This window comes from Mustela erminea, chromosome 9, assembly GCF_009829155.1.
Source record: "Mustela erminea isolate mMusErm1 chromosome 9, mMusErm1.Pri, whole genome shotgun sequence".
Classification (NCBI taxonomy): Eukaryota; Metazoa; Chordata; class Mammalia; order Carnivora; family Mustelidae; genus Mustela; species Mustela erminea.
In genome coordinates this window covers 75,533,455-75,551,789 of record NC_045622.1, presented here as the reverse complement: position 1 = coordinate 75,551,789, position 18,335 = coordinate 75,533,455, and the positions used below count along the sequence as shown (strand labels likewise).

General features: G+C 35.6%; 1 protein-coding gene across 8 annotated transcripts in view; it reads right to left on the bottom strand.

Moving 5' to 3' along the window:
• Positions 1-1,964: 1,964 nt before the first annotated feature.
• The window catches only part of ANO5 (anoctamin 5), a 96,041-nt gene continuing 79,670 nt past the window's right edge, over positions 1,965-18,335 (bottom strand). For all 8 annotated transcript variants that reach the window (XM_032359032.1, XM_032359033.1, XM_032359034.1 and 5 more), the window contains 7 exons: positions 18,090-18,259; positions 17,322-17,419; positions 11,836-11,966; positions 9,261-9,466; positions 6,987-7,165; positions 5,472-5,577; positions 1,965-2,734 (listed from right to left, as the gene is read on the bottom strand). In XM_032359032.1, the coding sequence (XP_032214923.1) occupies positions 2,513-2,734; positions 5,472-5,577; positions 6,987-7,165; positions 9,261-9,466; positions 11,836-11,966; positions 17,322-17,419; positions 18,090-18,259 (1,112 nt within the window). In that variant the 3' untranslated portion in view covers positions 1,965-2,512. The remainder of the gene's footprint in view (positions 2,735-5,471; positions 5,578-6,986; positions 7,166-9,260; positions 9,467-11,835; positions 11,967-17,321; positions 17,420-18,089; positions 18,260-18,335) is intronic.

Below are 18,335 nucleotides of genomic sequence, written 5' to 3'. Positions count from 1 at the left end.
GATGACATTTGAAAGAGTTACATAATTTTTGTTTTGTTTTGTTTTGCACTTTAAATTATTTCAAATAAAATCTCCAATGTTTCCTGGAACATTTCTGAAAAAAGTAAGTATTTGATCCCATGACGATAAACACATCAGCTGTGCTGATAAATATCAACTTACACTTGGTAGTCAGGTGCTCTTAATTCAGCCCTCCCAGAATAACACGAGCTTAATTAGATAGGCCAAATCTACCTGAATTGATTTGACATTAAATTTTGGTCAGCAAGCTTTTAGGAAAGTGAGGGATACTTTTATTTCATCTTAAAATCTGTGAAACAAGGAAAAGGTTCTTGGTAGAAAATTGAAACACGAATACAAAGTATTTATCAATAACATTTTAAAAGGAAATATCTACTGATCATAGGATCTATTTACTTGTCTTAAAACTACTTCCTCTCTTGCCAGTTTCTCCATGCATTCTAGAAACCCAACACTTGAGTTGGTTTGTTTTTAAGATTGCAGTGTACGGATAACTTTGTGAGTGAAATTTGTCTTTATTTATCTTAACACTCTAGGTCTATAAATACTGTTAAGCCATAGAAACTGAAACTTATATCCAAGAAACCAATTTCCACACTCTTCCTTATTTTTATTAGCACCTAGGAAGAAAGTAATATGTATGAGCTGTGCAAAGGGACAACATGGTAGTAACACAGAGTTTGATATGACAAGCCAAAGATGCTGCATCTGTGGCTTATTTCATAGTAACACTAGTGTTCTCAAGCAAGAAATAGGCCTCCTCCTCCTATGAAATCATTCTTCAATAATGAGATCACTTTAAATTACACAAAAATGTTTTTTGTTTTTTTTTTTATAAAATCTACCTAGTGGATGACAAGTTATTACTGCCAATATTGGGGTCACTGTCTCATGGTTTTATAAAATTCATAATCCTCATTTCTACATGTTTACTATCTATCATTAGCTAATACTACCTGCCATATAATTACTATTGGCAATTCTACAAAAATGAATTAGTATCAAATAATAAAACTACTTTAAAAATATCTTGTGATAAAGTTTCTTCTTTTGTATGGAATTTAAAAAAAACACTATTCTTTTGGAACTGAAATGTAATTGAAAGCTAGAGATGCAAGTACTATATCTGAACTGTGTCCCTCACTTTGTAGTGTTAAAAATGTATATGAAGTATTTTTCATAAGAGAAAAAGGAACTGGTGTACATGTGCCATGGGCCTAAGTATGAGAGAAATAATGCAATTAATTTTTTTTTTTCCACTTAGCAATCAAATCCCTCACCCCTTTCTTATTTGGTTGATCTACTTTTGGTGTTCAACTCTGTGACTGATGTTAAACTGACAATTTCTGTACAACAAGCTAATATTTGAGATGTTATATGAACAGCACAACCACTTCTTGGGTGTCAAAGGTGTAGGGACAAGGCACTGAGTATTGAATGAAGTGATGCATCAATAGAAAACAGGGTAAACTCATTAAAAGATTCAAGATTGCTTCAAACAGATCAAGTTTCATAAACAACTTGTACCTAACTTATACAAAGAGCTAATGCTCAAGCAGGCTTCATGATGCAAAATACGCATTATAGAAGAAAAATGATTTTTTAAAAACAATTCAATTTTTTTCAGATTAAGGTCAATAAATTAGTCAATATTCATTGTCTTGCATTTGTTAACTACTAAGAAGACACATTTACTTCTCTATAATATCTTTCATTTACTTGAAGAACTGAAGCAACCTAACAACTTCTTAGGCTGTTTTCCAGATAAGACAATCTAGCCTTGAAACTACTATTACCAAAATGTTATTTTTAAAGACCAGAGTTGTTAGTCTTTTGTTGAAACCCAAATGTTCAGTCTCTTGAAAAATCAATTCTGCATTGACCTGGAAGGGGAATCTGGGATTCTGATGGAAGTTTAACTTAACTTACTCAGGATGATTTCAGAAACAAACCCCCGCCATGATATCCACCCAACATTTTTAATATGTGAGTTTTCTTAAGTCATCTGATTTTGTTTTTTCATTCACATAGTCTGCAATGGCAGGAGATACATGGCTCAGGAGGCCACTTCAATTCCTTTCCTTTTGTACCAACATTTTTCTTGATGGGAAGGAGTTATAAAACAACCCAACAGAAGACCATGAAAATGTGCAGATGCACTGGAACGTGATAAGACAGCCCGAGTCCAGTGTTTAATTCTAAACTGCAACATTCCATGATTTTCCAATATTCTGATTCAACACGCACTTTTAACAATCATTTCTAGAACTCTAGAAAACAATATCGGGGAAGAGTTCAGCCAATAAAGCAGACAAGTGGTATTCTTCCAACCTCACAAAGTAGGCCTCTGTAAAAGTGTACAAAAACTCTGAATTCAAAAAGAAGGAAGAGGACGTGGGGTGAAACTGATACATGCCTTCTGGCCTCTACCCAAAACGCAGGGAAAGTTGGGACGCCAGAGAGGCAACTGACTGCTTGCTCACTATGGTGATTAGACTGCTGAGTTAGCCAGTTGTGCTTTGTTTTCCTGAATCAAGACTTGTTTGGCAAGTTCAGTAGAACTAATTTTCAAGTTCTCTTTTAATTTGTGAAGCTCAAAGTCATGAAGAATCTTGACAGTCATTAACTTTTCTCGCTTGATTCTGTCCAGAACAACTTTTGGAACATCAGGGATCATCCAGGCCAACAAAAATTTAACTAAAAACACAACGTGCTGGAAGAAACATAAGAGAAAATCAAGGACACTGTTAGAACTGTCAAATGTTCAGCAGGAAGTTCTTATGAATCACTTCATTCATTCAATAAACTGTGCTCAATACAGAAGGTATCAGGAATAGCAAAAAGATAAGATTCCTGTCCTGGAACTTTCCCAGAAAGACAGAAAGACAAACACATTAAACAAATAAATGTTTACTAAAATGCATAATTACAGAAATTCCAGGTGATCATGGTTATTGAATATACTGTTTAACTGTACTCACTTCTGAAAACCTAGTAAGATACTTGGAAGGGAATTTTTAAAAATGGTGTAACTCACAAAGACCAAAAAAAAAAAAAAAAAAAAAAAAAAAAAAGGAGGGAACAGCGATAACAGATTCAAGAGAGTAAAGAGAGCTGGCATTTCAGCTTGCAATTGATGATATGATGGTGGTAAAACCCAACAAGTCAAAAGCCAACTTTTTTAGATCTTCAGTAAAGTTCAGGAAAGATGGTCCTGAGGACTGTGAAAGCATACATGTGGGTGGCTAACCAGAGGATTAGCCAACATCTGGTATAAGGAAAAGCTGGAATTTTCAGGACCTCTCTCCCATTGTCATCCAGATACTACTTCCTTCCAACCTCACCCTGGCAGCAACTGAGTAATTTGTGCAGAAATCCAAACAGAAAGCCATGAACTCAGGAGCACCAGAGACTGTGGAGGACGGAGGAGTGGCGCCATACTGAAAATAGGGCAATTAAGTGAAATTCAGTGAATCCTAAGATCCTTAGTCATCTTTGTCTCGCTCAGGTCTCAGAACACAGGCAGCCGTAGAAGAGCGCAACAGAAAGGAGTTCGGAAGAGTTTTCTCTGGGGAAAGTAAGTAGTCTGTGAAATTACAATGGCAGATACCAAATGAAAAGGTCCCTCACTACCTCATCACCCTGTGGTGAAACCTGCCAAGTGACATTTCTCCTGTAGGCACACAAAGCTTATAATTAGCTTTCACTTATTTGCTCTTAAGTAGAAGCAGATTGCCAAGAATCAGCAGGTATGGAAAAAAAAGTATCTAAGCAAAAGAAAAAGACTGAAACAGACAAATAGAAACTAAGAGGAAACAGAGATAATGAAGAAGCAAAACAACCACAAAACAAAAAGATAAAAACATGAGTTCATCTAAAGGAGAGAAAATAATTACAATTTCAAAACAGGAAGTATAACACCTGAGTAATAGAACTTCTAGGAAGACAGAACAGAGAAAAGAAGGAAATAATTCAAAAAATAATATGTACAAGCAAATTTTCTCAACTTGAAGGGTAAGTACCTTTTCAGATTCACAAGGCCCAGCAAGTGTCCAGAAAAATGAGTATTATCCAATAATAAGAACTTGTAATTTTTCATAAGAGAAGGACTAGTGAGAGAATCCTTAAAGCTTACTGATTTATAAAAAGATCATAAACAAAGTCTGGGGAATTGGAATTGTATTGCATTTTTTAACAACATTGAAGCAGACAGAAAAAAGAGCACTGTCTTCAAAAATGTCAGGAATACCTAAATAAAGTTAGTTGAAAATTTTTCAGGCAAAAGGACTTTTAATCTCGAATTCTATGCCATTTAGTCATCTGTGAGGAAAGAAGAAATATTCAACATTCAAGTTCTCAACAATTGACCACTCATAATTTTCCTCAGAAAATTACTGAAAAATGCACTTCATCAAAATAAGCTAGTAGACCAAGAACGGGAGAAACAGAGACCACAGAAAATTGTCTTCAATACAAGAGAAGGTGAAGAGAAGGTGAAAGTCCCACTGAGTCAGATGGGCAAATCATCACAGATGGTGAGTCAGAGCCTGGCATAATTAAAAACATTAGTAAGAACAATAGACAAAAATCAAAAAATCCCCGGTGCAACTGACCAGAGTGAAAGGTGATCTAAACTTATGATGGAAAATATGAGAACAAAAGAGTGATAAGGTCACAAAGAACGAGAGAGAGAGAGAGAGAGAGAGAAGAAAAACATAGGGAAGGATATACATAAGACTGCTCTCTTTTTCATCACACAGAATCTGTATGTGTTTGCATTAGACTTGACTACTACTGAACTTCATGGCAGAGTGAAAAAGTGCCTTCCCTTTATTTCTCTTTCCTTCATTGGTCCTCATGTCTTTTGATATAGAACGTCACCATGAAACTTACTCAAATTCCCCCTCTGTATTTGTTCTCTTTTAATGCATGCCCTATAGCTACAATAAGAGTCGATATTCCACAAAGGGGGAAACATAATATAGCGGACAGAGCAGAGGCCTGGGAGGGATATGTATCTGGCATGGAAGCCCAGCTCCAACATTAACTGATTATCTTTAAACCCACTGCCAATTCTGCTGAGTCTCAGATTCATTTTTCAGGAGAGAACAATAAGGTCTAACCTAGAAGGTTATCATTACAGTGTCTGGAACCAGTATGTAATAGCTGTTCAGTAAAATCAGTGCATTCTTTGTCTTTTTCCTGACCTCAAGGGAAGAGGCCCTATGTTTTTCTTTTCTTTATGTCACCTGGATATTTTCAACAACAGTAGGTGAATAATAGGCAACAACACATTGTACTGAAAATATCCCTATGTTGCTTTTCAGGACAACGAATACTTCCTTCAAAAAAATTTCCTGAGATAATACTAATTTTCTGCCGAGCAGATGCCCTTAGAAATCTGGAGGGAGAGGACAGACTAAGTGGAATGTAAGTTAATGGAGACTTACTTCCATAACAATGATGAAGGTCATCTTGGCAGCGAGGACGTGCCAGTACTGCATATTATGAAAATATTTCTGATCATGATCAGGAGGATATCTGTAATCTCTGTACCTGAAAAACAGAAGTAAATACAAAAAATTAGCTATTGCTTCACATAGAGATCTAAGGTAAATTCTTATCATTTCTCTAAAGAGTTACTTTTAATTGACTACAAAAGTCAAGTCGTAGGAAGGTAACTGCATTCTGATACATTTCATTTTTGCACATATAAAAATCATGGCCACATGTTATTTATATATAGTTTGGTGTAGCAGGAGACACAGGTGAAACTTCTGTCCTGCCCTTCAGAGTCACATTTTTCAAGAGTCAGCAAAATGATTCTGTCTCCATTCACTCTCCTCCTACTCCTGAACACGCTTAGTTCTGTCCACCACTCCCCTAAAACGCGTTGTCTCCTGTCATTAAACTGAAGAAACATGCTAATTCTTTTTTGATCTTTTGAGAACAGGACTTGATATTGTTGACTGTTTCTATTTTTTTTTTAAACTCTATTTTCTTTTGGCTTATCTGACACTGCATTGTTTTTATTTATCTTACTATTCTTCTGGACTTTTCTTAGTGCTCGACTTTGTACACCCACTGTTTTCTGCAAAGTTACTAGGCATTGATGTTCTTCAAAGATTCAGTCCACCTAAGAAGTGATGAAATCAAGTAAATGGACACATGCCCATGCTCATAAACACCATACTATGATTCCTTTATATGCAGATCTAAAATCGAACAATGGTTTGGCTACCTGTACGTCTACCAACATTTTGCTGTCTCTTGCTGTTTCCCAGAAGAAGTAGCTTGCTTAAGGTTTAAGTTAAGTGGTCTTGATGTACTAGATATATATTATACGTATAATATTTATGTACTATATATATAATCTTTATGTCATATATATTTATCATATATAATCTTTAAATTAGATTAAAAAGACCCTCACAGCACAGGACATGCTGAGTAATGGAAACAGGTTCACAAACCTAATTTCATGCTCTCTGCATGGAGGAAAACTTTTACATGGTACAGATGGTGAATTTATCATATTATTTCTCCTTTTCTCACTCTATCTCTTTTTAAGAACATATAGTTATATTCAAGTAGGTTTAATGCAGCTATATGATCATGGTGTAAATTCAAATAGGTTAAATGCAGATATACTATGATCATGCTGTATGATCTAATAGATATTATATCGTGGGGCCAAGGAGCATTTGTTGGTGAGAAATCTCTCCAATAAATTTAGAAAATAAGAAACAATTCAAAATTGATACTATTTTTGTTCATAATATCCTTTTACTTTTGGCCTTTCTACTTTTCCAAATCAGATCAGTGAAGTCTAAAATCGATGCACTTTACTCAGGAAATTTATTGCCCTAAGTAATTCCTTTGTATCTCAAGCCATGGGGGAAATGGAGAACTTAAAAAACACATTTTAAAAAGCAAAATTAAAAGCTAAGAAATTAAGAGGAAACCTGCAAGTGACGAAGTCTCGTTTTTCCGAAGGTGCAGTGTGGTTTGGAAAATCAGCTATAAGGAATGTTGACAGGCTGTCATTGACATATCCTCTCATGGGCTCCGAGTCATCCGTCGAGTAGGCATAGTAGTAAACCAAACGGGGAATGATGTCCGATGTAAATGCCACAATAAAAGCCTAAAAGACAAAGCAAGAGGGAAATCTTGAGCTAACAATCTAGTTTGTTAAAAATGTCTGATTTGCATATTTCTCCATTCCATATGGATGCAAGCGATTAAAATGCTATTACAAGTTATGTTAACATAGGAGTCCTTGGCCTGCAACATGAAATAGTCCTTTTCAAGTTTGTGATCAGTATTCCAAGCCTTCCCAGCTAGAGAGCGGCGATGATGAAAACTGAACCTAAATGTATCTGGCTCCAAAAACCATGCTCTTTCCACCATGCCTTGTTATTCCTTACATCTGTTTCACAGCACATTTACACCGTCCTTAGCCAAATTCATTTGCCTGAACCAACTCCATAAGCTGGGACCGTGAGTGTGCACACATCCGTGCCTGTGTGTTCATGCCCTCGCACTGGTAGGTGGGTGGTGGGGAGGCGATGGAGAGAGAAGACCATGTGATGGTTAATGTCCCACAGTTAAGTGCAATTAATTTAAATATTTGATTCTACAGGAATGGTATTTTTCTATCCTTCCCCAAGCTCTGGAATGGTATATAAGTCCATTTAAAACCATCTGGCTCTGCCCTCTACATTTTTAGTGGAAGGTTCTTTTGTTTAGTTTTGTTAAAGATTTTATTTATTTGTTAGAGAGAGAGAGAGAGCGAGAGAGAGCATGAGCAGGGGGTAGAGGGAGAAGCACACTCCTGCTGAGCAGGGAGCCCAGTGCCCATGGGGCTGGAATCCAGGACCCTGGGATCATGACCTCAAGTGAAGGCAGAGGCTTAATCACCAGAGCCACGCAGGCTCCCCTTAGTGGTAGCTTTTAAAAAAACTTTTAATACTTTGATAGCTACTGGTCCAATCAGGTTTTCTACCACTTACTGAATAAACTTTGGCAGTCTTTATCTTCTTAAAAAGGTGACAATTTCAAAAATAGATTTTAAAATTTATTGGAATAAAGGGACATATAACAGTCTCACAATTTTCTCACCTGTATCTTATAACTTTTCAGAGTTCAGATTTTCAGAGTTCTGTTTACTTTATACGTCTTTTCAATGAACCAACTCTTAATTCACTTAGGAATTATACTGCTTTTTATTTGTTTTCCAATTTTATTATTTCTGATTGTATCTGTATTAATTTTTTCTTACTACTTTCTGTTGATTAGTTTTACATTTTCCTTACATTTATGAACTCATGCTCAGCTCATGCTTTCAAGTCTTCTTTTTTAATAATAAAAGCATTTATTGCTATGAATTTTTCTGTAACTGTGGTTTTAGTTCATTCCTATTGGTTTTCATCTTAATTAAGTGCTCTTTATAATTTCAATTTTGCTTCCTCTTAATACAATAAAGCTTACTTAGAAGTATGAATGTTAGTGGGTTAGAGTTTTTTAAATTATCTTCATTATCAACTTCAATTTTTATACCATTTTTATATGTAAATATATATGGTAAAAATTTTTGCTTTGGGGAAATTTAGTTTCATTATCATTTTTTAATAAGTGCTCCAATAAGTGCTCCATAAACATAACATGTAAATGTTGTATATTCTCTATTTGTAGTATACAACATCAGGTACAATCAAGCTCTAACTGTGTTATTCAAATATTTTATGTACCATTACATATTTTCTATCTATTTTGTCATGTGTTATAAAACTGTACCATGGTATTTCAAGGACAGTGGTTTTACAATTTTCCTTGTATTTCTGAGAGTTTGCATGTCATAAATTTCTCTTTGTTGTTTGGTGCATAAAAGTGAGCCTGGGTGGCTCAGCCAGTTAAGAATCTGATTCTTAATTTTGACTCAGGTCATGGTTTCTGGGTCGTGAGATCGAGCCAGGTGTCAGGCTCTGTGCTGGGCATGGAACCTGTTTAAGATTCTCTTTCCCTCTCCCTCTGCTCCTCCCCCTGACCTCTATTTACACACATGCTCACTCTCTCTCTTAAAAAAAAAAAAAAAAACATAGGGATGATGTATCATTATGGACTGTCGCCATGATGAAATCAACATAGCTAAAGATTGAGTTAAGCATCATGTATATCTTCCCATTGCCAAGAAAACAAAATGAAATACAAAGCCGCCCAAGCAAAATGGGCCCACTTACGTTAGTTGCCACAGAAAGGACAGCCATTCCATAAAGAATGTCTTGCCAAACACCTATGCTGTGAGCTTTAGCAGCCACGGGTCTCCTATACTGAGTTGTAAGTTTCCAGGCATCCACTCGGATCTCTATAATATTATTCAAGAGAGCAAGAAGAGGAGCCAGAGGAAAAGAGGCCACAAATAATGTAACAAATCCAAACTGGGTAACTGTAAGAAAAAAAAGAAAAATTAGTGAACTCATTATCGTGAAGGGGTAAAGGGGAAAAACTCTGCCCAAATTCCGCAACGTCCTCCTTTTGGAGGGATCTACACCAGCAAAACATTCCAGGCCTCTTTCCATTGGCCCACTTCCTCCTCCCCACTGGAAGCATAGTGACTTAGTTACTGGCTAGCACAGAGAGGAGAAACTGGGCATATATAGCTCAGTTCTCTCCTCACTGTTTCTTTTGACATCTGCTTATCTGAAGAAAGCATTTCTTCTTGTTAAATAAGAGATTCTTTTTATTCTTCTTAAAACCCAGCCTTTTATTAGGGGCTATGTTTAGGTCGATGCTAGTCCAGTCTTTACACTGGTAGTGACACATTAGTGGGGTAATCAAGTTCTTCTATCTTGAGGAATCTATGAGATCAGGGAGAATGTCTGATTCATTTGTGTGTTTCCAAGAGCCAGCGTGTGTTGGCTATATAAACATACTCAACTACAACAGTGTACACGCTACACTGTTTAAGGTTTGGAGGTGCTAACAGATGAAAAGACAGTGCAAAGGAAGATGCTTGAGAATAAATCAGAAAATGAATCATTTAAAGCATTACAAACATATATAAATTATATGTGGGCCAAGAAAATATAACACAATTTTCTGGAAAGATGTATTTGTTTAGGTCCTGATCCTCTATACTATCTTGACATCTTTCTAATAAATTTTATTTTCTTTCCTCATTAAGACTTAACACCTATGTAAGTTAACTTCTCTTCCCATTTTTGTTTTATTTCCAACAACGACTGAGGTACAAGCGTACATTCAACTGGCAGTCTGGGCTTCCCCCATAAGTGGAAACCATATAATAAGAGATACAGGAATGGCTTTCCACTGAAGGGAGAGAGGAAGGCACTTCTACTAGTCCTTTATTTTTAGATGAATCTCAAGTGTTTCTGGATTTCAACTCTTCTCACAGAAGTTTCTCAAAAGAATTAGTCTTGCCACTTTCCAACCCAACTGAACACCTCTTCAGAGGAAGCATTATGTAGAAATAACTTGAATTTTCTGTGTTCAAATCCCACATTTTACTTAAAATCTTTTTGGCCCATAGCATAAATTGACCCATCCTAATTCCAGTATCCTCTAAAACAAAATGCAGTGAAATATGAGTTCTCTGTCGAATGTTTCAGGATGCTATAATGTACACAAGACATCCACAATAAACTAACTCAGCTGTACCTCAGTAAATGGTAGTTAATTTTCTTATGAAACTTTGATTTCATTTTTTAATTTCAGAGATAATCCCTAATGCATTTATGAGCAAATGCATTTGATACACAATTAATTAAAAATTGGAGCCTTATCACCCCATAAAGCAAGGACTACCCAATTTTACAACTGGTTATATGAAACAGGCTGCTCTCAGTTTGTCCTAAATTTACCTATTTCATTTCAGGTATCTCACATATCTATCACAGTGGAGAAACCAGTAGCAATTTCAGGTCACTTTTTCATTCCACCATGCTTTCATGGGCCTTAAGAGTCTTTTTTTTTTTTTTTTTAATTTATTTATTTGACAGAGATCACAAGTAGGTAGAGAGGCAGAGAGAGAGGGAGGGAAGCAGGCTCCCTGCTGAGCAGAAAGCCTGATGCGGGACTCGATCCCAGGACCCTGGGATCATGACCTGAGCTGAAGGCAGCGGCTTAAACCACTGAGCCACCCAGGTGCCCCAGGCCTTAAGAGTCTTAAGTAAAGCAAACTGTTCTCCTTAATTTCATCACAGAAGCAGAGAAGTAACTTCAGAGGAAACATTTACGTAGACTTTAAGAGCAGTCTCCATCATCATCCCTCCTAAAATTTCACCTCAAAATCTCTTCTCTGTTCAATCCTTAGCATTTTTAATGCATTTCTTGTGTTCAACGTGAACTCCCCCACACAACTGTTTTTAGCCTTCTTCTTTTCAGCCTGAAATAAAGGACTTACTCTAAATGTATGTTAGACTCTGGAAATGTCTATCAACTTAATTCTTTCTCTGGGCTGTAAGTGAGGCAAACAGGGGAACTATGCAAGCTAATCCGAGAGAGGAGTTTAAAAAAAGTGATTCTTCCTTTATTTGGTTCAACAACCTTAACATTCAATTGACAGGAAATATATCTCTAACACGGGTGCTTTGAAACTCAGCTTCATTCTGCATTCTACCTAGTAAGGAATACAACCATCCACCTGTCTTTTTATCCACATTCCAATAGTTTATTAGACACCTACTAGGTACAAGGCAGGAAGAAACATTAAGAGCTAAAAAAAAAAAAAAAAAAGAAATAAAAAACTTACTTTACTCAGCTTGACTATGTTTCAAGACAGTGGTTAAAACTTACCTGTTTCTAAGTACTCATAGAAGAGCCCAAGAGATCCGAAAGTTTCGAGGTCATGATCCTGCTCCCATCGACTGTATAGCTTTTCAGAGTTGGTTCGAGCTTTTCGACGTCTCCACCAATTCAGAACCATACTGTTGGAAGTGATAAAAGTAAATGCATGATTAGAATTTAAAAGAAAGTGGTCAGAAAACCAGGGTGTTAGATCTAGAAATTGGTGGTGAGAGGGGTTAAGTAACTTAAGATCACAGAGCACAGAGAGTATAACTACAGCTAAAATTAAATTATGAATCTAGTGTTCGAGGTCAAAGATCTTTATTGGTGTGTTAAGAAAATAAGACTACCCTGACTCTCCCCATGGAAATACATTTACTCAGAAATAGTTCTGTTAAAGAGCATATGGAAGAGAGGGTCACCATAGGACCACTTTTTTTCCATTTAATTTACTAACCTTTAAGTTGTCATGATACTCAGAAGGATGCTCAAGGAAGTGAGAAATTGGTTACAAGAGAAAATATATAACAAAGGAAACATAGAGGCCTATCAAGCACGTGAAAATAAATGCAATAACCCTAAGCAAAATATTACCTAACTAAATTCCATAGTATTTGAAAAATAATGTATCATGGTAATGTTGGAACACTTTAGGAACAGAAAGGTTTTTTTTTTTTTTTTTTTTTAGAAAAGCAATCAATGTAATAAATGACATTAACAGATTTAAGCAGAAAAATACAAAATTATGTTGACTAATGAGAAAAATGCATTCGATATATTTTGAGAACCTAGTAAAACCTATTGATGACAGAAAAGCAGAAAAAGAAGGAAATCACCTCAATATAATAAAAAACATCTGCCAAAATCCTGGGGAAAATATCATTCTGAACAGGAAAAACCTAAAAGCATTCCCTTTAGAATCAAGAACAGAGTAAGACTTCTTATTCAAGAATCTATTAGACACAGCAAAGGAAACAACCAACAAACTAAAAGACAACCTAGTAAGTAGAAAATATTCACAAATGCCATATCCAATTGATTAATATCCAAAATGTATAAAGAACCGATACAACTCACCACCCAAAAAACAAATATTCCAATTTAAAAATGTCAACATGAACAGCCATTTCTCCAAAGAAGACATATAGATGGCCAACAGACACATAAAAAGATGTTCAACACCTCTCATCATCAGGGAAATGAAAATCTAAACCACAATGAGATATCACCTTGTATCCATCAGAATGGTTAACATCAAAAACAAGAAACAGTAAGTGTTGGCAATGATGTGGAGAAAAGGGAACCCTCTTACACTGTTGGTGGGAATACAAACTGGTTCAACCATCGTGGAAGACAGTATGGAGGTTCCTCAAAATGTAAAAATGGAACTACCCTATGATACAGTAAATGCATTACTGGGTATTTTCCCAAAGAATACAAAAACACTAATTCAAAGGGATACAAGCACCCCTATGTTTATTGCAGCATTATTTACAATAGCCAAATTATGGAACCAGCCAAAGTGTCCCCTGATAAATAATTGAATGGATGAAGAAGATATGGTAGGGCACCTATGTGGCTCAGTTAGCTGAGTGTCTGAATCTTGATTTTGGCTCAGGTCATGATCTCAGGGTTGTGGGACTGAGCCCCTCATTGGCTCCACACTCATAAGAAGCCTGCTTGAGATTCTCTCCTCCTCTCTTCTTCCTTCCCCCCAATTTATTTTCTCTTTCTGTTTAAAATAAATAAATAAATCTTTTTAAAAAATGATGTGATATGTGTGCATACACACACACACACACACACACTCACACACACCATGGAATATTATTCAGCCATAAAAAAGAATATGAAATCTTGTCATTTACAACAATGGATCTAGAGAGCATAATGCTAAGCAAAACAAGTCTGCGAAAGACAAGTACCATAGGATATCACTCATATAAGAAATTTAAGAAACAAAACAAACAAAGGGGAAAAAAAAGAGAGGGACAAATAAAAAACCAGACTCTTACCTGCAGAGAACAAACAAATGGTTACCAGAGAGGAGGTGGGTGAAGGAAAAGGTGAAATAGGTGAAGGGAATTAAGAGTACACTTATCTTGATGAGCACTGAGTAATATATGGAATTGTGGAATGACTATATTGTACACCTGAATTGAATACAACACTGTATGTTAACTACATAAATTAAAATTTAAAAAGTCATCTTACTTGAATAAAGTAGCACTATACCAAGCAAATGTTATGAGCTCATGGTCAATTTAATAAAAAATTTTCTGCAAAAACCAAAAAAAAAAAAAAAGACTCTATAGGAGATCTTAGCACAGCAAGATGAAAAAGAAAAAGGCAAAAGAATTGGAAATGAGGAGAAGAAATCTCTGATTCAGAGTATGAACAGTAATGTGAATGAAATGCCTGCTTAAAAAACCCAAACCAAGTTCGATAAGAATTATTTTAAAAAATGAAGTTTATCTACATATTTTATTCCTATATACCCATAAAACACAGTAGAAAACATAATTTTTTAAAAGATACCATTTACAACAGCAACTAAAATTGAAAGTACTTTTAGATGGATTTGACAAAAGATCTGTAAGACCTATATACTTAAGTTTAAATCTCTTTACAGTCACTGAAGTCCAAAATAAACATTCATGAAATAAAAAGACTTGGTATTATGAAAATGCCAGTTGTTTTATAGGAAAAACTGAAATGTAATTTCAATAAAAACATCAAATATTTTTCCATATGAGGTCTGGCAAGCTGTTTCTAAAATCTGTACAGAAAGACAAAAGACAAAAGACAAAAGATAGCCAATATATTTCTGTAGATAAAGAATAAGTTGGTAAGACTTGACCCACCAGAGATCAAGACTTACTATAAAGCTGTATTAATTAAGAGAGTATAGTATTGGTATAAGGATAGACAAATCCTGGAACAGAATGGAAACCTAGTACTAGCCTTGCACTTGCTATATGGCATAAGGTAATATTGTAGATCATGGAGAGAGGCGAGAAGGAACTTCTCAATAAATGGTAAACACAACAATTCATATATTAATATGTACGTGAGAAAGAAATTAAATTTGAACTTCAGATCAAACACAAAAATCTTTTCCGTGTATATTCAAACTTTAAAAGATAAAGACAATAATGTTAAAATGTTAAAAATTTAGAAGTATATGAGAATATCTTTTTGATCTTGGGGTAGGGAAGGATTTATTAAATAAGGCTTGAAAAATGTTAACCCATAAAAGAAACGATTGGTAAATTCTACTGTATTAAAAGTATATTATTTTATCCATCTATACCAGAGGTATTGCAGAGAGTACACACACAAAGGCACAAGGGTACACTGCAATATCAGAGACATTTTTGTTTGTCACAACTGGGGAGAGGCTGCACTACTACCATCTAGTCTGTCTAAAGTCCAAGCATGCTGCTAAACCTCTTACAATGCAGTGGACAGCTCCCTACAACAAAGAATTATTTGGCTCAAATTGTAATAGTGCTGGGGTTGAAAAAATAAAGGGACAAAACTTATGTTCGGATAAAATAAATGTAACACATAGGACCAAATCCCAAACAAAAGCACTGTCACCAGAAGTAATAAAGTATTCCTACAGATCAATTAGAAAAGGGTAAATCGGTAGAAAAATGGTTAAACAACACCAACAAGTGTTTCATTGAAGAGGAAACACAGTAGCTAAAACTGCTCATTCATGTTATTAATCAGGGACATGCAAAGTAAGACCAAAGTGAGACATCATTTGTACCTTCCAAATTTGTAAAATTTAAAAGACAACATTAAGTACTATAGTAAATGTACATTAAAATGAACATTTACATGCTGCTTAAAACCAAACTGAAAGAGAAAGGGCACAGAACCCCTCAGGTTTTTCAGACAATATCAAAAAGTTGGGCACAGATGGAACTGGAAAAACAAAGAAAAAAACTCACATTTTTATTCATTTCTGGAAATTTTTCAACAACTACTTATTCAGAGAATTGGTAAGAAAGAATTGGTGAGAGAATTTTTTCCTCCAACATTACTCAATTCTCTTTTTCTGGAACAACTAGTAAGTTAGCATGGAAGCCTTTTTATGTAATATAGCTTCCTGTCACTTCAATTTTTTTAATCTCATTGTCACTCTGTTGTATTGTACAATGTGGGAATTTCTCAGTACTATTTTCCAATTCATTAATTCATTCTTCAGTTGTGTCTAATCTGCAATCAATGTCATCTACTGCACTGTTTATTTAAAGTAACATGTTTCATTTATGTAGAATGGGTTCTTTTTTATATTAATTTGTTCTTGTTTCATTTATATGTTTTTAATTAAATTATTTCCTGGCCCTTTTAAATAACGGTATTACCTCCTTTCATGTTTTTAGGCTTTGCCAGAATCTTCTAGCTAGAGTTAAGTTCACTTTCTAAAAACCGATTTTGCTGGCAGCCTTTGTAGCGCGAAATCTCATCAGCAGTTTTAGAACTTCGGTTTGTAGGCTTAATTCTACTTGCTTCTTTTTTCTTTTATCTCCCTGAGTGTCTCTTTTCCTCTGTGAAGATTTACTCTCCCTCTTGTGTTTGGTTTAGAAGTTATCCCCATTCTGCCCTCCAGGTTCTCAATCTAGAGTTAGGACTTAAGATAATAGCTTAGAGTTATTTCTCTATGGAATTGGATGTGGTTTATCAAATACTCTTTGTGAGATACATCATGTTCTTCCTTTGTCAGCAAATGAAATAGAACCCCAGGAGAACTACTGAACTGTGGGGAGAGGTGGAAGCAGAGGAGAAAATTGTTTTCAACCATCTTTCATGAAGAGGTGAGAATAAACCCAATTCCTAACTTCAAGTACTGTTGCATGAGCCAAGCCCTGTTCTTAAGTAGAGCACTTTAGTCCACCTGACATTGTAGGTGCTAAACCTTGATGCTGTCACTTTCTAACTAGGAGCCCTGCAAGATGATAGGCTTATGATTCTCTCTCTTTTTATTCATGGAAATTTTCAACTTTTATTTGAGATCAACTGTCATTTTGGTTTTCTCTTTTCGTAAAGTGTCTATTATTGTCATGCTTTTGGAATAGAAAACAATACCTTCATATACCAAAACTTAATTCATGACCAATTTTTGTGCCTAAGGTGCACAACACATGGATATTTTTATAGAGTTTAACTTTTAGTAATCTTGAGAAGTAATAGGCAACATATAGGATAATGTACAGAGGATAAAACATTCAGATTTCCCAGCGGAACCTCCATAGGAGAGGGGAATGATACCTTTTCCTCAATTTCACTCAAGCAATAAAATTTCATGTCTAACAACCTATATTACCTCAATGCATTCCTGACTATTGATTAAAAGTAAGTTTTTGTTGTTGACTCAACCATTTGCTGACAATGATACCATGATAATCACAGAATTCCGTCTTCTTCCAGAGGAACTCTCTCATGGTTACCTGACTCAAGAAAAACTTGTAAGTTGTACATACGGATAAATGGCTTCTTTGATATTTCCGAAGATCTGTTTTCCAGTCATTATGATGGTCAGCTGGGCTGTCAATTCTATTAGACAGCCTCCAGGGTCACACTAGTCAGAAGAAAGGAAAAAAAGAAAAGGGAGCAATGAAAGATGGATTTTTGCCAACAAAAGAAATCTTAGACCCAGGATCAGAATCTGAAGATTTTGATGGGGAATGGATATTAAAGGGATACAGATTTTAAGCTCAATAGTTTCAAGCAGGATAACTAACCAATTACAAGACAGCTGCATCATATTTGGATTGCTGGGTCTCATTCTTAGAAGATCCTGAATCTTTCTGTTGGGGGTCAGGGGTAGGGTTGTTATTTTCTCCATGTGATTTGGGTGCAAGGCAGGTATGGAAACCATTGATGTGGTCTAGCTCTATGACCCATGGTGGAGCCTTCCTGCTGTACTTCTGGAACGCTATAGCTCATCCTTGGCAGGAAGCCTTCAGGAATAGAGAACTCACTTATTCCATTCCATAGTTCATATTTTATTCATATTTTATTCTATTATTTATTTTATAAATAATAGACACAAAATAACTCCTTGCCCAAAAGGAACTGGGAAGTCTACCAGACGATAGGATGGTAAGACCAGTACTCTCTGTGGAGAGAGCTGATGTCTTACACTTCTCTGGGATCTTGATAAAAATCTGAGTTACTGCTGGGCACACAACAAGTATTTAGTTAATACTGAGTTCCTGAAGCCACAAGCCTCTCAAGACAACTCTTACCTCTTCACTTCTCCACGCATGAAACAAATATGTGTATTTTCCGGGATAGCCCACGAACTTCCCTTTAAAGAAAGCTACGTAGAAGCAGGACGAGTAAAAATTCACAAACTGAAACAGGAACATTTTCAAGGTAAGACTGCTCTCATATTCCTGATAAGTTCGAGGAATTTCTGTTAAGTAATAAAACACCAAGGTTAAATTATGCACTTTCTTGTTTCTCCCTCAATTCTGTATTGCATGGGACAA